The sequence below is a fragment of the Anabas testudineus genome, chromosome 10 (assembly GCF_900324465.2).
Source record: "Anabas testudineus chromosome 10, fAnaTes1.2, whole genome shotgun sequence".
Taxonomy (NCBI): Eukaryota; Metazoa; Chordata; class Actinopteri; order Anabantiformes; family Anabantidae; genus Anabas; species Anabas testudineus.
In genome coordinates, this window is record NC_046619.1 from 9,073,811 (window position 1) to 9,093,709 (window position 19,899).

The 19,899-nt window shown below is 41.4% G+C and overlaps 1 protein-coding gene across 2 annotated transcripts in view; it reads left to right on the forward strand.

Moving 5' to 3' along the window:
* nlgn3a (neuroligin 3a) overlaps positions 1–19,899 on the forward strand; it is an 87,190-nt gene that overhangs the window by 11,968 nt on the left and 55,323 nt on the right. For both annotated transcript variants that reach the window (XM_026357892.1, XM_026357893.1), the window contains one exon: positions 5,552–5,701. In XM_026357892.1, coding sequence (XP_026213677.1) covers positions 5,552–5,701 — 150 coding nt within the window. The remainder of the gene's footprint in view (positions 1–5,551; positions 5,702–19,899) is intronic.

Here is a 19,899-nt window from a genome sequence, read left to right on the forward strand (position 1 = left end):
ATGTAAGTAACATATGTAATGGAATAGTAATATGTACATTTACAATGAAAAGGCAATGAAACAGCTAATAAAAGACTTTCAGCTGAGGTGAGATCATAAACAAAATGAATTTTGTGCGAAAGCATGGAATATAATGATCTCTCTATGTTGGATATCCCTTCCTGTCCACTGGCTGTCCCCGAGGCTCTCCCTCTTAGCCTCTCTGTTTGTTTGTTTGTCTCTTCCTGTGTCTCACTGTCTTCCCCTTTGTGTGTCCGCCTGTCTGTCTGAGCAACAGTCAACCCCCTGGCACCCCCAAAGTGCATTCAAATTCTACACAACACTCCCTCCAGCAACACAGAGTGTGTGGGCCAAGTTGCTGTGATTTACACCAGCCCACAATCAAGACTCAATTTTACAGAGGCTGTTATTGCTCTGTAAAAAGGGAGCGCAAGCTTTCAATCACCTACCTGCTGTTGTTAGATAAAGGTGGGCATGTAAATAGAGGAAATGGGGCTGTGTAGGAGCTCCATCTCCCAGGTGGAACATGGCTGTGGCGCCGATGTACTGTGCCCAGTGCAAGGCAGACAGAGGCAGCCGACTACACTCCACCTTGAGTGTCTCGCGCCATTGCTGCCTCGGCCCTTTCCCACTGATGAAAAATACATGTGTGTGTGTGTGTGTGTGTGTACGCGCCATTTGGCACTTTGAGATCCTAGCTCTAATCAGGAAGAATGCCTCCATCCAGCAGGAGTCTGTACACACTCACACACATGTACGTGCACCTTCATTAAATCAGTCAGGCACACAAACACACACACACACATACACAGTACTCGGCTTCCAAGCTCAAGAAACAAGCAGCAAAGAAGACAACACACACACACACACACACACACACACACAGCTCAGCCCCCAGAGAAGCTCTCCATCGCCAAGGAGCAGAGCTGAGCTCCACCTGCCTGGGTATTACCATTAATTCCATTGCACAGGCCTGACTGGATCCCCATCCAGCAAGGCCCTCAGATTAGCTCAGACAGCCTGGAGAGTGGTGAATCGACAGCCGAGGCAATTCACATAGCATTTTCTCCATTCTGCCACTATCCTATTCTCTCTGATGTAGCAGGGGCGAGGAATCATGCCCCCTTGAAGCCCATTTATGCAAAGATATTTGGGATGCTGCTGCTGCTCAACCTCTTTCCAAGATAAGCATTGCTACTAATGGCTGATCCACAAGGGCATCATTTAAACCATTTTAAAGGACGGGTGAGCCAAACTCTTGCTGCCATCTTCTTTCTTTGTCCTTTACTCTTGAGTGGCACAAAATAATTGGCGATGCAAAAACATATACTGTAAAAACAATCTGTTTTTGAAGAATCAAGAGTGGATTTTGAATTAGTTCACCGAGGCACTTTGACTCTTTACTTATGCAATGCCACATCGCATTGGAGGGCTGATTCGCTATGTGCCCTGTAATGTGTTTATGGGTGTGCTGTCATCCACCCCTCAGTGAGTTTGTGCGCTATATAGTCAGCTTTTGTTGCTCTCAGTGGGGGCTTCCCTGAATGACTGAAAGGCTGGTCTCCTTCCACTCAAGTAGCAAACAGCTGTCTGTGTGTATCTTAGAAATGGGTGTATCTCTACAGCTTCCACCTCTCAGCTCAATCCAGACCAGTTGTAGGGGGCTTTAGCTAAGAGCATTGTAGGGTTCTCGCTGTGTCTTCCCTTGTATTCCCTTCCACAACCAGCATCAGCTCCAGTCTAGCCTTTTCTCTCTATATCCTCTTACATACTCTCAGTCTGCCCTGTTGCCAACATCATATTTAACATGCAAACACACCAGTTGGGAAGCAGGTAGTCACCTTGACACAAAGGTCAATCCTCCCATTACATTTACTATAGTGATGTCAAGATTCAACTCAGACATACACACACACTTTTCATGCTGTGTTTCTTTATATACATAAAGGTGCATCTCGGTTCCTCTTATAAATGTCAGGTTTTGTGTAGGACACTGTGGATTCTGACATTCTCCAGCTAGAAGGTGCTCTTTTCTTGCCCTTACCATTACTTCTGATGGTGTACAGGCACTGAGTCCATTGGCTTAAAATAGCAACAGCTATTTTTTGTGGACCTCCTTCCACTGTCTCCTGAGTCCAGAATAGAAAATTTGTTACCTTGTGTTGCTTCACTTCATTTATTTAGTAGAACGGGAATATTAAGCAGATATCTGGTGACATTCAGAATACTGTCTCTGATTTGTACAACAGCACAAGCTGCTGTACAAGTCAGTGTAATTACACTGTCTGCTTTGCGAGGAGCTTCTCAGATAAACTATATGCAGCTCTACAATGTGAGCATGGCCAGTAATGGACTTGTCATGAGTCAAGTGTGAAGCTTGGCCTGACAAGAGCACTACAGTAGGGTGCATGTCATGTCCTGCCACATCAGGACATTGTCACCCGTTCCCCCCACCTCAGACCTTGTTGATAGTCGCTGACAGCCACCATGTTTCACCGAGTGTTGACACAGTGAATGCCACAGACACTTATCTCCTATCACCTTTGTCCTGTCCCACTCTGGAGTGTCACGGCCGGTTCTGGGGGCGCTTAACGTCGGATATATGTCTGACTGTTTTCAGTGGAGTGAGAGGCAAAGGACAAATTGTGGAGGTACAGGCGTAGAGAGAAAATAGGATAGAGGAGGAAGAAACGAGTTCTTTCAGCCCTCCTGCTGGGTTTCACTTGCAGCAGCAACACTTACAGGCTCAGATCAGGCCTGACTTATGCCTCCAACTGGCACAGTCCAGAGCCACGGTGATGCATGTATGAAAAGGTTGTCCTGGTAAAACTCATGCAATGATTTATGTAATGTATTTTCAAATTTGACTATCCCCAATATTTCTATTTAGAGTGATGTGCAACGAACTGAAAAGCGTTGATTTATTCATTTATGGGCAATTTTCAATTTGTTTTCTCTACTGTGATACAATGATTTGCTGTTCACAGAATATGCAACGGGAGTGTATGAGTGTATGTCACTGTATAGTAAATGCTGCATGATCTCACTTGTCTGGGTGAGAGAACTATGTGAGAAAATGATGTGTTACTGTGCATAAATTGTTTCTGTTCAGCTCACTCTTCATTGCACATCAGCTTTCATCTACATTTTTTATCATGCACTTTTTATTTTTGATCTCCATAACATTAAAATAGTTTGTCTTTTTTTTTTTTTTTTTACTCATTGTGCATGGAGTTCTATTGCAGATATACTTGTATGTGCTATGAACATGTGTGTTGATGTAACAATGTGTTTGCCTCAGAGAAGTAGTGAATCACAAAGCAGCTTTTCAAGGTAGCCACTTAGTCACCTGTTTCTCCAGGTTAGGCCGTCCACAGCAGCCGGTAAGCTTTGAGCTGATTGGTTAAGAATAGCTGCTTACCTCATTACCTCCAAGTGATGCCATCCCCGCAGCCCAGATGTGGATGTATCCGGAAGGGCTTATCCTTTTTTTTTTTTCTTCACTGGAAACCAAAGTCCAATTGAGATCCTTTACATGTACATTTTCCTCTGACACAAATCAGTGTCAATGAGAACAGTGTATCACATCTATGTGACACCTCCTACATCAGATCAAGTCAATAAATAGATTAGAACAAGTGCAGCTTCAATGTCTTATATCACACTCCCAACGGGATTTAACAGTTGTCATGGAGACATGATGTGAATCAACAAAAGAGGTGACTGATAACACTGACATGACTAATCTCTCTTTCTTATTTCTGCTCCCTGTTCCTTCTTCCTCTTTGCCATTTTCTTTGTATCTGTGGCCTGTTTGTTTGAATAGCTTGTGTAGGATATCGTTTCGCAGTTTCCCCCCCCCCCCTCCTCCTCCTCCTCCTCCTCCCCTCTCTGACTGTACCTTTCATGCTTTCTCACCCCATGCATCCCCTCCTTCTCTCGTTTAAGATAAGTGTGTGCAAAGAGAGGTGTCAGCTATAAATCACATTTCACTGTGTAGCCTTCTCAGATACCAGCGAGATAAAGAAAGCCGTAAATAAGGCCGCATCATGTACAAGTTATTGCTTGCTTTTAAATGCAACAGGGACATGAATAACCAAAGGAATTATGATCGAAAAAACTGTGAATCAAGGCTGAGCTCTGCTACGAGGCAACAGAAGAAAAAAAACCAAAACCAAACGTGCTTCTACTAAATGTGTTTAAGTAGTTGTCCTCAGTGTTGAGCGTTCTAATGTGATGGGAACGTACGACGAGCAGTTCCTTCAGATGGATGCAGATTGGGCTGTGCAGGATGTGGTCTGTGATTAGCTGTTCTTGAGGATCCTGAATTTTGGCTCTCTGTCACCATAGCAACCAGAATACAATACCACCCTTTTGAATCTGAGCCCATTTCTTTCTCTTTTTTTTTTTCCTTGTTTCTTTTTATGTCTTGTTTTATGTATTTTATTCCTGTCTTTCCTTTTATTATCTTCCTTCTTCCTCTGCCTTTTCTCCTTCCTTCCTTCCTGTCTGTCTTTGTGTCGCTCCCTTTCTCTCGCTCTCTCTGTCTTTCTCATCCTCACTCTTTGCCCTCCCACCCTCTCTCATTCTCACCACTCTCAGGGCTTAGAGGAAAAAAAAAAAAAAAAAAAAGGAGAGGCAGAGGGAGTTGGACAGAGATGGAGGGAAGGCGGGAGAGAAACGGGGAGAGACAGGGGAGAGTCTGTGAGTGAAAGTGATACAAAGCGAGGGAGGGGAAGGCGAGAAGCTACACAGAACGCGGGGGGAGCCGGAGTGAAAATGAGAGAGAGTTTCTTGTCTTGTCTCCCAGCTCGAGCTAGCCAGTCAGTAATTCAGTCTATTCCTCAGACAGAGGCTTTTTTCTTCCCTCTACCTCTGGATGTGCTTTATCTGGCTGGAGTGTCGCTCCAGCTGGGTATTAAGCCCTAGTTTGGGAATAAAATAAACAGCATTTTACCAAACCTGAAGCACAAATTTAACTGGCTGCAATGCCAAGCAAGGCCGTGCAAATAAAATGCTGCACGGAGATAGGCCTGTGTAAAAAAAAAATAAATAAATAAAAGAGACACATGGTAGCATTGTGTAATTAGTTGGTGCGTTTTCCCTATCACTGTCAGGCCAGATTAGCCTTCTCCCTGGTTAGGAGATGTGTCAGAGTACCTCTCTCTTTATTCTCCCTAATGGCTTCCTGCATGTCTATATTGGGAAGTGGGTCTGCCTCCTGAAAGGCAACAAAAACACATATAACGCTAGTAGTTTGTTTTTTAAGAAGCAAATGAGAAGCAACATTTTTAGCTGAGATGGCCAGTTATGCAGTGGAGCTCGACATAATGAGTGGACATCAATTTGTTTCCTAAAGAGCAGATCTGAGTGCATATTGGTTCCATTTCCACAATAGGTCAGCAGACTGTGTCTTTGCAGCTGGTATCTGGGAGGTGACCGTCAGCTTGTCTGTGTGTGTCCACCATGTACTGTATCTGAATCTGAGCTGACCCTTGATCGGAGTGGGTGGACGACAATGTGAATGTGTTAATGATGGCCGCTCTTGCAGACATACGAGATACTGGTGCCAAGCCCGTGATGGTTTACATCCATGGGGGATCCTACATGGAGGGGACAGGCAACATGATCGATGGGAGCGTCCTGGCCAGCTACGGAAATGTCATCGTAATCACTCTCAACTACCGCGTCGGAGTCCTCGGTAAGCATCTTTTTCCTTCACTTCCTCCTTCAAGGGCATTTTTCTGGGGCATCTTTGTAGGGCAGCTAGGTGTAATGAGCGCTGCTGATTGCCATATGCGCTCCAAATAAGGCAGAAGGAAAAACACAGCAATGTAAATGCATGGACTCATTCCTGTGCTTCTTGTTGATGTAGTGCTCGTGTATCAAAATCACAGTAATTGAGCGCACTGAATGTGGGTTTGTTGTTGTGACTGGGGTTTAGAATAAATTAAGAAATTATTGTAATGAGGTTGAAAAAAAAAATGATGAGATGGGCGTGAAGCTACAGAGATAGAGGAGAGGAGAGAGAGAGAGTCCGTTTTGGAGAGAACGAGTGGTTCTCGCTCCGAGTTGCGGTTGGTTGCAGATTGACTCACGCAGCTGAATCCTCTTTCAGACACTTGTGTGTGTGTGTGTGTGTGTGTGTGTGTGTGTGTGTGAGAGAGAGAGAGAGAGAGAGAGGAGAAGCAGAGAAAGAGAGGGAGAGAGAGCTCCATGGAAACAGCTGCAGCAACACAAAATGGAGTTTGTTAGCACACTACCCAAGCTTTGTACCTTTTCCATCCATCTCTTTGACACAGCTGATTTCCCTCCGCACACATTTTTTTTTTACATTTAGAGTGGTTGTGTACCTACTCCAAACACTTTGAATATAAAATGAAATTACCATGTTGTTTTCTTTGAGAATATTGCCTCCGATTTCATCCAAACCTGTTTGGGTTATTTTACAGTATCTGTATTTTATTGTCCATATTTCCTTTCCTGTGGCTGCAGCGTGTGTACTAAATTCCTTCAGTGTGTCGAAATAGAGATAAAATATTGAATCTTCGTCTTTTTTTTTTCCTGTGTGGATTAAAACAAACGAACATTTGTTGAACAGCAGTCACTGCTGCTGTGCTTAATAATGGTAAAACCTATAATTTAGTGTAACAGCAGCACAAGTAGAGCAAAGTCATGAAGTCAGCAAACTGACTCCATCTTCAGGCTGCAGGGTAGACTCAAATAAACAGCTGTGTCAATGATCATCATATTGAAAGAACATATTAGTTAATGTAGTATTGTGGCATTGTGGGAATCAATTGGTTGTTAGACTGTTCAGTGGCACACAGAAATAAACCATATTAACTTTGTCTCTAAACTGCAAACACAATTATGTTTTTGCACAGAAATGAATGGATTATGATCTGATCCAACATCTTTTTTTGAACAAGTGAAGATCATATATTTCTTCACAAAAAGCAGGTACTCCACAAAGAAAATAATGTATATTTAAACACTATTGAGCTTGATGCTCTTGAAGTCTAGCCCTGAATTGTTACATCTGTTTCAGGGTTCTGCAGAAAATTAAATATTCAGGCCTTGTTAAGTTTAATTTATGTACAGATTTAAACAACATCATTTCTAGGAGACAGGTTTGGTTATATAAGTAAAATCAATTTTTAATTTCTCATGTTTGCTCAGTTTCACATACAGTACAACTTATGGTTTGTTTTAAAGGGGTATGAAGTGAAACAGGTTTGATACTACAGAGCTATATCAGTGTTTCACCCCACACACTCATCAGAGTCAAAATGAAATTCAATATAGTTATAAATAAGTAGCACAATGAATTCCACGTGACAATAGAAAGCACTCATTGAAAACATAACCACAACAGAGTGCACGCTTATTAACAGGACAAGAATATCAATGTGCAATAGAGAAAGCTACAGATAAGCATAATTGTACTCATATATTAAAAATAAAACTAAATAAATGTTTGACTAAATGTCACCACACTTGTGCTTAAAGGAGTCATCAGCCTCACCGGGCTTCTCAGACAGCGCCACATGTCAATAGCAGGAGGAGTGGTGCTGCTTTATCCTCCAGCACATTGAGATGACTTGTGTGGTTGAATCATGGAGGCACAACTACATTCATCCTGAGACTCTTTTTGATGGAGATGAGAGCGCTACGGCCTATCGATTTTGTCATCAGGATTGCTTGCCTTAAATGCTCTGTGTTTCCCTCTGTCATTTTTGCGGAGTATCATTTTGAGCGTTGTAATCAGCCTTCAGGGCGGTAAGGTAGTTGGAGTACTGGCTGAGCATTGCTGCCTCATGCCCCCGCCGCTGGTTTAAAGCTGAGCATGTAGGCCTAATACAGATTCATGATCATATTTCTTTCATGGCACTTCAATTATGAGTCAGATGTTTCTTCTCTCGCTGCCACATTTCACAAAATGTCATTCTACATGCATGCACACACACACACACACACACACACACACTCAAACACCATATACGAGGACTCTGAGCAAGTGCATGCTCACTCACTAACGCACTGAGCAAAAAACAGTGGGACTCGAGCAAGAAGCACAGGAGCACATGCCGAAGCATGCACAAACATATACACGAACGCAGTTTACAAAGCAGCTCCCTCGGTAAGCTCCCCAGCAGCCATTCTGAGAAATGAGGAGAGAAGAAGTGATGCATGTAGTTGAGCGATAATGTCCATCGCAGTAGCATGGTCTGATAATCTCCCCATAGTACAGCTTTAAACTGTTATTACAGACACACTCATATAAACCAAATAAAACCCGGCCAGAGAGAAATCAGCCCATGATGGGCCAATTAATACTAAGCTGTCTGAAGAGTTTCAGTCATAAAGTATGAACTGCATCACCCAGAACATGAGAAATTGTAATTACATGTCTTCATTTTATTTTTGTTTGCAGTCTTTTATTGAATATGGGTGTCGGTAACAGTTTCGAGAGTTAATCTAGCCCACACAGCAGTAAGTGGCATAGATTAGCTGTTTGTATTGGACAAGATAAGATGAAAAAATACAGTTTTTTTATGCCTCTTCTTCTATGTCTTCAACTCGAGCATGGTGCAGCAGGACTTCCTTTATTTAAATAATGAAAAAAAAAAATCTTTAATTTAGATTCTACAGCGGGTGAGGCAGTTTCATGTATAAATGCAGGAAAAAATAAATAAATATTAATGAAAAAATGAAAGCTCTTTTAATTAGGCTGCTTAAAGGGATGAGGGAATAATGGAGGCAGAGAGAATTAGACAAGATAATGAGTTTAAAGTGAAAGCAGACAAGGCAACTCAAACTACGCTTTCTGACACTAATATAGCTCTCCCTCCATCCCTGGGCAATCTGAATATTGCATTAATAATGCAGTAAACACCTTTGATATACACACAACAATCGGAATATTTAACTCATTTCACAGAAACAATAGGTCGGAACTATTAGGAAACAACAGCCCTCACTAAGAGATCTGTATTGAAAGCATTTTTAATCCAGAGAAAGAAAAGTACTATTTACCAGCAGGTTTTAACAAGATGAGGAGCTCAAAATGTCACTAATGAATGCTTTATTTATTGGTTTGTGTTGTACCATTTTTGTAATATACAGTATTTCAGGTGCAAGGCTTTTAAATATTTCACTCAAATAGAGCAGAAATCACTCAGCGATGCTCAGTATGTCATCTATATGTAGCATACTGTCTTATTTAAAGAGCGTTTGCTTGGTGTTTTCCAAAACACAGGCCGCAGCAAGGTATAATCTTTATTTCAGCATGGTTTCATAATACGTGCACAGCAGCTGCAGGTTCCACAATGAAACAGAAACCGAGAATACATTTGCAAAGATAGAAAAAAAAAAAAAAAAGAGAGTAATGTGAAGGAGAAAGAAGACATACTGTAAAAAGAAGTGGTAACAGAGAGAAGACTTGTACAAATTCTATTCAGACTCTGATGTGTCGAGTTGCCACCGCTCCTGTTCCAATTAAAGAGAAGTCCACTAAGTTGCTAGTGCTGTTCTATCATCCCCCTGCTGCTGTTAGCTTTACACTGCTGCAGTGGTAATTATTGCTTCAAAGGGTGGACCACAATTCTCCCGAGGCCCCATTTGGAAACTTTCATATCTCAACCTTTTACTATTTAGATGAATGAGGATTCATTTCAGATTTAATCGTTAATTACTTATTGACCCACCGCAATACGATCGTCACCAGATGGGATGTGAAGGGTAGAGATGTACACTGACTGTCCAGACAGTCCTGTCACAGACGGGGTCAGCGACCTGACGGGCAGAGTTTGTTTACCAAAGAGAAATCATGTTTGGATTTCTGCTCATTGATCTGTGTGTGACAGAGAGAAAGGGACTATTGTTGTGTGTCACAAAGTGTGTGACTCGTCTGTCCGTGTGTGCGCGGCCCTGTGCGCGGGGTGCACATGCAAGCGCCTAGTTGCCGCGCCTCTCTAATGATGTGTAATGAGTCCCAGTCAGAGGGGAGTATCTTGTATCACTGCTCTTTACAAATATAATTACTCACTGGCTCTCCAGAGCATGTCAATTTCCCAGTCCATTGGGGGGGGGGGAACTTAATTACTAGTTTCCAAATGCATTAAAAATTAACAAAGGCTGCCTCTCTTGCCAAAAACCAAGGTGAGACGCTTCTTCTCGGCCAAATGCTCTAAAAAAAAAAGGAGAATGGTCAAGTGCGGTCTGTGCTTGTGGAGAGTTTCCACCTCTGACAGCGTTTTGTTTGTGACCTTTGATGTCTATCTCCCATATCTCTCTGATCGCAGCCATTTTATGCCGGGGACCGTCGCTGCTGTGTACCTTCACCTTAATCTGTGCAAGTTATTCAGACCTTCAAAGGAATAATTTTAGATCCAATCAAAATAACCTCAACCTACTGTATGGCTTCACGTGAAAGCAGCGCTCTCAGCACTGCAGCAGCAGTTCGGGTGATTTAGCATCGATTTGTTAAATTGCCAGAGTTATTGTATGTGTCATAAGTGACTCTGCCTTTCTCTGTTATGTCCCTCTCCTAGGCTAAAGATGGTGACGGTTGTTAATTCAGGTAGGGATTTGGGGAGTGGAAGATATTGGTGACTGAATTGAAATAGTATTGTAGAGCAAAAAAAAAAAACAAAAAAAAGTTTGTGTAGTTTGCAGTCTCGCTGCAAAATATCTGCTGAGCTGTACTGAGAGCTGAGCAGCACCCAGTGTGCTCATGGCCTCCTGACCCAGTACGCTGCTGGATGTTGGTTAAGTAATAATACTACAGAATAGGCTGTCATCTGGACACTTCTAGTCTGAGGCCATGTGCTATAAAAGCTTCGGCTCTACTTGCACTTGTCATTTTGAGAGTTTTCTATCTAAATAAAATCTAGATGCAATTTAATGCACTTTTACTCACACACAGCGATATATAAACAGCACTTTGTAAAAGCACTTTAGATGTTCAGAGTCTATCATGCAATTCGATCAAGGAAGCATCTGATCAGTTTCAAATTCCTGCTGCAGCGTGACAACCACGTCGACTATGAAGCCGGAATCATAAAGAGCTAAGAAGAAGGAGCAAAGAGTTTGGCCGCAAAAGTCTCGATATGAATCGATACAAAGGCATCCTCACTTTGATTTTTGTGCCTAAACCTGCAGCACAGCACTGTAATTGTCCCTGTTGATCAGCATCACAGGTGTGATTGGAGCCCATGTTGGTTTAAACTGCATGCAATGCTGGTTTAACCCTGCTCCAGTGCAGAGAGTGCAGCACCTGAAGTGACTGAACTGACAAGAACAGCTCAGGAAACTTCTGCTGCTTCATATACCCTTGTAAAAAAGTGTACTATAAGTTTAGTTTGTCTAGTGAACTTAGGTAATGTTCAGGTGTACTTTACACTTTTAAACATCTGGCTAAAATGTGGCTCAAACTAATTCTCCCTGAGTGCCCAAGACATATAAAGCAGCGAGGTACAACAAAGGCCCGCTTTGATGTGGCATATTTGTCTTTCATGCAATGCAACCTGCTGCTGCTTCCATGATTTTACTGTGTCTTTGCACCATTTTTATACAAGTTCAGGATACAGTGTGTCTCGTTTGTCGAATCGGGTGTCTGGGGCCACAAAAATCACTGTCTTGAGTTATTACGGAATAAAATTCAACTTGACAACCTCCTGTTTGGGGCGGGTGAATGGACTTAAAATAAACCCTTCCTATAACATGAGCCTCCCTCAGTAAGTGTTCCCAGTCTAGGGTTATCATCTGATATATGAGCTCGGCGGCGAGTATAGGAATTCTCAAGCAGTAGGTGCAAGAAAGAAACGAAGCCGGAGTGAGTTTTCTTTGTCTTCTTTTATCAGGAAGAGAGCCGAGATGGATATTTACTTGTTTTTATTGCTATTTGGTTGAATTCATCCAAATTAAGCAGAGAACAAAAACATTTATTCATCCTATTAATGTCAGAGAGTGAGGGATTGAAGTAATGGTTTTCATGCTCCAGTCTGCAGCGGCTTGTTGGTGCTGCTCTCCTACAAATCACTGCCAGGAAATTAACTCTTAAGCCGTTCTTACTAGACACACTGCAACAAGCGTCTGGCTCTGCAAGACAGTGCCGAGATGGGGCCTATTGTTTCTATATGCTCAGAATTGTTGCTGTCCCCTAGAAGATGTTTCCTCTCCAGCCTAAATCTCCTGAAAAGTATTGATCAAAAGTGAAAGAAGCTTAATGCCACAGGAGTTCACAGAAAAATAGAGCAATTAATGTCAGACAGCACTTACACAGCAGGAACTAGAATGTTCTTTGTGTGTGTGAGGATCTTTAAGTGTAGCACTGTTAGCATTTCTTTTGTTTGTGTTGTTGCTGGAAATAAAAAAAGTGCTTTATAATAATTATTCTTGCATTTCATCAGTGCAGTAGTTGTGGACTTTGATTTGCGCCCCTTGCAATATCCACCACATCCAGACAGTGTGTCATTTCAGATGCTGGAGTCCGTCCTGATTGAATGAATTTAGTCAGTTGTTGAGGGAGGGGGAAACCAATCAAGACGAATTGTGTTTTCACACACTGATGGGAAAGTTCAAAATCTGGAACGTCCAACTTGGTCGGCTCTCATTTTGTGGAAAAGTGAAACAGATAGATAGATAGATAGATAGATAGATAGATAGATAGATAGATACATAGATACATAGATACATAGATACATAGATAGATATGTCATTTGTTAACAGTAGCCACTCATTGTGTTTCCATACCATAATTATCATGCTATATTATAGTTTTCATTCTAGTGGTGAGGTCTGCCTTTCAAATGATCTTCCCACACATGTGATTCATTTGGTTTTTGCTTGTATTGTATGCATGTGTTGCATGTGAAAATAAAATGCAATACAATACAATACTATCAGTGTTAAATATGGTTAGATAACATGACAATCTGCACCTCTGATAATGTTGGTATATTTAAAAAATAAAAAAATAAATAAACAACATACCATCTGATCTTTTTAAGCTTACAGCTGTGTAAAATTAATTTGTTTCCATTTGGTCTCATTGGCTACATCTGCTAAAAAAAAATCACAGTTACTAAATAAAAAACAGAAATGAAATGTGAACAGAGCGAGGAGAGTTAAAGCAGTTTATTAGGTCACTTCTTATGTAGAAACAAGCATTTGGACTTATTTTATGTATGACTTAATTCCAACTTTGGCGCGGTTAACTCAACCCCACTGCTGACAGACACGATGCTTAATTAAGTTTCCCATTTTCTGCAACTTTCACGTGCTGCCATTACATTTCAGCTGTGTCTGTTTAGAGATAGCCGATTGCTGTGGAGCATAACCAATTGTGATATGCCAGAGGAGTATGAGAAATACCTTCAAGATGTTTTCAGTCACTGTTTTTTAAGCCTAATTGCCTGCTCAGAATCATTGTAGTTATGTTGTGTAAAGATGTACTACAGGGAGTGGACCACAGATTTCCTCTCACTGTGGTGATTTGAACTCATATTGCTGGTGTGTATTGTTAAGGAGAATTTGTCCTTCCTTTTCATCTTACAACAAATGGACACAGGAGGCTTATTATATTTCATAAGCATGACATTTTAGAAAATTGTGACATTAAGAAATCAATTTCTATGGTACAGTACTGCTTTTCACCATGCAGAAAAAAAAAAAAAAGCTTTTTTCTGTCGCTCTGCCCTGAGAGAGATGAAAACAATGTTGAGATGATCGCAGGCACTTTCACCAAAAACAGTAAATATGCATCACAAAGACATCAAAGAACTAACCCAACAAGTGCTTTCATCTGGTCAAGGGGTCTCATGTTAAAATGCAGCACTTCACCCAAAGATGCCAATATGAAGTGTGGTTGCAACCTGTTCTCGGTGCACAAATGGAACGGCGGTTCACTCAAGGAAAATGTCAACCTGGTGTCAGTGTTTTTTGGTTGAGGTGCTTTAATCCTAGATGTTTGACCTTTACTGTTAGCGATGGAGGATTTGGTTCTTGTGTGGCTTTCATTTGCATCTTAAACCTTAGTAAACATTAGTTCTATTCAACCTAGTGGCACACAAAAAGTCAGTGCTTTGTGGGCATTTAAGTGGTTTCTCGAAGACAGAAGACTAATATTTACCAAGCAGCTGACCTGGCATGGTGCAGCAACAAGAGATGGCATTTCCATTTCCACCTCAGCACAATCTGACCTAGAACCATTTTAGGGCTCGAGCTGCAATTTCCAAGTATGCCACTCACTGCCAAAACTTTTTTTTTTTTTCATATTTTCAAGTGGTCCCTAAATTAAGTGTATTTGAGTGTGAGACTTGAGTAATGTAAACCCAATAGGCAATTCATAATGTGTGCACAGTAGCAGGTGTTGCCAGTGCTGTGATTAAACTATTCTTTCACCTTTTGGTTTTTGTGGTAGAGGCTATTAACTTGCTCAAATAGACGCTGCAGAGTTTTGTGCGAATCCCCAGGCTGGCCTTTGCCTTTGCTTTCAGAGCCAGGTGACCTTTTAATAGCCACACCAGTAAACCCCAAAATATATTCACACCAACAGGGGCCTTTGTGCGACTTGCTCTACTTGGTTGTATTTGGGCTGGTTTATTACCCAAGCAATTGCAAGATGACCTTGGTTTCTCAAGGATATAAATTAAGGGTCCCCTAAACCTTTACTGTGTCAATGCACACTGTAGCATATGAGCTATATAACATTGCATGCAGCTAATAGCTGACATCTAATTCTACTTCCTAGGTCATATTAAATGATAGAAATACTGAACTTAGGGTTGTGTAAATGTCTGAAATTTTTGAGATGCTAATAAAACAGTAAATGGATCATACTGTAGTGCCACACAATGCAAAATCAGTAGCATTACCAAAGAAAAGTACATTGAGGGGAACTAAATGTCACAGAAATAAAAACAAAACAGTGTGTGTAATGGGAACTGCAGATTGCTGTTTTGGTTCTCCACTGAGATATTGACACAGAGACCAAAAATCAATTAAATGAAAACAGTACATATCACTATAAGAAGTCTTTGAACAAATATCATTCTGTCAGAGGATGGCACTGCAAAGATTTATTGTATACCCAAAGGTGAATATTTGTATTTCTGAGACTTTTGTAACTTTAGTCTATTCCCAACTCATACTGGGCTCCTTGTTTACGGTGCCTGAAAGATCTACGGTATCTGCGGTGATTCATTGCTTGAATGCTTTGTTTTGCTTTATACTCTGCACTAGGAGGGAGTGTGGGGCTCCTAATGGCAGCACAGCTTTTCTTCTTACTGCATTTGTCCTTGAGGGATTTTTAACTTCACAACCAAAAAACACACAGGCGCTTCTTCTTCCTCAGGGCAAAATACGAACAGGTAACAGCCTTATCGAACGGAAGCCATCATGTACACCTTCCAGATGAGCCCAGCATGGCATGTTTGATCATTCAGAGAAAAAGAAAGGTCTGAATCCTGAACTCCCTCCTTTTGAGTTTTTTGCATCTTCTTCAGCAGCATTGCGAAGGGTAGTAAGAGGGAGGATTAGAGCCCAGGTACAGCGCGAGGGAGGATGGGGGTTAAGATTTGTCCATCATCAGGTGTGTCCTGACACAGGAATGCTGTGTGTAAGAAGATATATATTCGCCAGGCAGGTAGAGGTACTTGCTTCTTGTCTTGTAAAGGCATTAATCATGGCAGCGGCCAAGTCTAACCACCAAGGTCAGCAGTCCTAACATGTGTGGGTGGCATTCTCCACAGCTGCCACCTCAAAGCGCTGCAGCAGAGGGTCTAACAGAGGCGCGAGGATGAAGAGGTTAAGAAAAAGGATGCTGAACTGACAAGGTGAAAGGATGGGGAGAACAACATGTGGGGGGGGGGGGATAATGTTAGATTAGGGATGACCCCTAGGCACGTGGTCAGTGAAAAGTGGCACTTGAGGTGGTAGTGAAGGAAATTACTAAGCAAAGGGAGGTGGACATTTGAGCACAATGGATGAATGTAGGCAGCACAGTGGGGGTGGGGGGAATAACAAAATGTTGAACTAATACAGCAGGTGGAACTGCACCGATCAGAGGGAGGAAGGTTGGGAGGGACAGCATGTGCACAATGTCTAGTCCCAGTGCTTTTAATCACACCTCCCGAGTAGGAGTTCGGCGTTATTAAAATAGGACAGAGGTGAGAATTATGCCCATTCAGGGAGAATGGCGACTGCTTGGGGCTTTGAGAAAAATACCCGACGATAAAGCTGCTGTTAATTTAGCAGAACGCACAGTCAGATATCCAGTGTAGTCTTTATGCTGTACTTAAAACTAAGGATTCACATAAGGACAATAGTGCACAAATAGGCAGCAATATCATCCTGACAGGTTATGTTACACATTGGTCAAGTATCTTACTCACCTACTGAGAGCTCGTTTTATAGGGTCATGTGCAGTTTTGAATGTGTCGTAACCCCTAGGTGGACTGTCAGACGCGTGGGAGGGCATTTCCACTCAATGTGGGAAAATGAGGAAAGTAATAAAATATATATATTTTCTGCTGCGGTGTGAAACAGTGGTGTATTACATCTATACATTCTGTAGTGAAAAGAATCGTGGCTGCGGTCCAAGTTAGTCCAACTTCATCTCCCTCACTATTTAGGAGCCTTGATTGTTATAAAATTGATCCAAGTGGGATTTTCCACCATCTCCTTTGCTCATCCATTCTTTTCAAACCCATGAAGCAGGAGATACTCTGGAGGGAAATGTAGAGAATTAGAACACACTGGAAAGGCTTTGTTTTACTAAGCCAGTGTACAAGAGATTCTGCGGGCACTACCTTCGCCTGACTGTCTTTTGCTTATGTAATTTTTGAAGGAGGGCATATTTTTTACTCTGTGCATGTCTGTAGGTAAGTGTCAAGTCATACACAATTCTGATGATCCATTATTTTATTAAGGAGAAAAGGGGGGAACTGATGACTGATTTGTCAGCATCACTTCTAGTACAGTGAAAACCTATAATGACTGCTTATGTAAGAAAAATGTAGTCATAGACTATGAGACACTACAAGACTTAAGGTGCTATTCAAAATTTCCATATGAAATGAACAAACCCTATGTAAATAAAAACATTTTTCACTTGATTTGTGAATATGAATATAGGTCTAGCCACATGAGCACTGTCTAGTCTGCCTGTTTTGTTTGCACACATCATACATATTGAGGGTTCAGCAAATTAACAATAACACACTGCATCTTTTATAGTTCTTTTCTTTGCTCAAGAAGACTCAAAACAAGAATTTCTACCACCAGAATGGGTAAAAAAAAAATGAACTGAACTGGCCCCAAATAAAAGAAACAGAACTAACTAAACAACTTAATAATTAAGGCAAAACTGATTGTCTAGAGGGACCTTAATGTTTAAGTTGCCAAGAATCAGCAACTAAGATCTAGAACAGCAAGGTATAGGGAATGAACTTGGCAAGAGAGGTAAGTGATGAGGCTGATTAGTCAAAGAAAACTATTGAGTATCAGTCTCTTCCAGCAGATGTTGAGCAAAGCCGAGGATAGGCCCAGATTCAGCACCCTGGACAGCGATCGTGAGCTATTTGGTGGCTTAATGAATGAGTATGAATTATGATTATAAATATATAAAGATAGTTAGACATAACTGTTGTTTTAAATGTGAAATTATTATGTGTAAGAGAGTAACAATCTGTCTAAAACATTACAGCAGTGTCCATTCGAACACCTCAGGTGTAAAAATCCTTGGGTTTGACAGTTTGAAGGCAGCTCAAATCAACACAACTACAATTCTTGCCATCTTCAGTGCCTCATGACCAGAATTCGAAGTTTCTCATCATTGCATTCATTTCTGAGGATTGATTTGTTTTGTTCCCAATGTAAGCAACCAACAACAGCAGAGGAAAGTTGTGTATCATCATAGGCCCAAAGGGGGAAAATGAAATGAATTACAGCATGACAAAGCAGCTTAAGGAGGAAGACAACCAATGCACATGGCTGATATCGAACAATTCAATTGTAAATTATATATTCACAGAGTAGGTCTGACATGGTTTGCCTGAATAAGCTGAAAAATGAAAGAAAACAAATAGAAAACAACAGAACATGCAAAGTGAATTAGGCTCCACTAGTCAAAGATGTCTGCATGTGCTGTGTGTGTGAGTGCATAAGTCAAGACATGCATTTAATAAAATGGAAATCACCCCCATTTTTTACATTTTATAAAACGTGGATACTCTGCACATGCTGCACAGTTTTTAGCCTTTATCACTTAATTTGATTTGTTATATTTATCAGGGGATTAATTGTGTTTTCAAGGGTTTTGAGTTTCCAGCTAAAGAGCGTAAAGGGTTGTTCACTCCAAATGCAGCTTGGTGATGGGTGATGGAATAATATACATCGAACCAGATATTAAATTTCAAATAAAACTAAAATGCACAAAGCAATTAAAAATTAAAAAGTAATTTACATAAGTACTATTCAAATGAATAAGAAAATGAAGAATTTCTGTTCAGACTTTCATGTTGTTTTGTTTCACTTTTAGATTTGGCTGTTTTTATTTTAACACTGTCCATTCTGTACTGATTTTCAAAAACTCTGTACAAGGTACCTAATCAACAGCAGGGCTTAATTGAGATTAGTCCGTAGAACAGAAAGAGGCTTTGTTCCTTGAAGGCAAAAGAAGTTCAAGGGATTCTTGTAAATATCATGCGGGACTGATGTGAGCGTCAGGTGCTAGCGAATGCCAGTTTTCTCATGAATAATAGCGGTGAAATGTGTTGATAAATCCTGAATGTCTTGTTGGAGTTGCGTGGCTTCAGGTGCTGGCTGACATTCTCTGTGTGGAGCTGCCTGTCAAACTAGTACTAGGCCTCTGGAGTGCCGTCTCTGTCTCTTTCCCGTGATATTTTTTCAATAGCACAGTCCCCGCACTTGAATATGTTGCGCTCCGCTGCAATGTGAGTGTAATACTGAAAATCCACAACCCCACTAACGCGCTGTACTCGGATTCCTCCCCTTCATATTCGAAGGTCTCATCTGTTCCTGTTTTGTTTACACAGATATGAGCCTGTGCTGTGTTTTCCCATATCAAACCGTTTTAGTTTCTGTCATCGCTAACACGATGTAGCAGGCTAATAAAAGCGTCAGTGAAGTGTACAGCCCGTGGCAGCCGCTCTGGGAAAGCATCAGCCTCGGTTCTGGAGAATTGTGGGTCCAGCTCTCATATATTGGCTAGGAGCCCATGTGAGTTGTGACCCCTTGCCACTTGTCCTTTACACTCACTGGCTGCATGCTGGCAAGTTGACCTTTATCATTAACCCTGCTGCGTGCCTGTCATTTGAAGTCTTTATTATTCACGCTTCCCTTTGGGTACGCTGTATACCGGGACGATGAAGGAGGTATGCAGAGCTAGTTAGCACATTTCCACTCAGCACATATTGCACTTAACTGCTGCTAAAAGAAACCAACACAAAAGACAGGAAGATGAATGAAAGATGACTACAAAACTGTGTTTTCCTACCGTCTTTCAAGCATGAAGCCACACACCGGCAGGAGAACAGTTTGCTTTCTTTTGTAGACACCCTTATTTGTTTTTTTACCTCTATACACACCCACAGGAATTAGCTTAAGCACAATTTGTACCATGATATAAAAAGAATTGAAAAGCCCAGATTTACTCAGCCATCGCTTGCACAGTTTTTTCTGCTATTGATTAGACTCATCTTTTGGCCATAGCCAGAGTTTATTTCTTACAACCCCGAGCTCAGCCAGTGGCTGAGGCATTGTTGAGATTCCCCTGGACACTCACCTTTTTCCACTGCAGTGTTAATCAGCAGTCATTCTTATTAAGCTTCGTTTGCACTCGAAGTGCTTTAAAACATGTTCAAACACTTC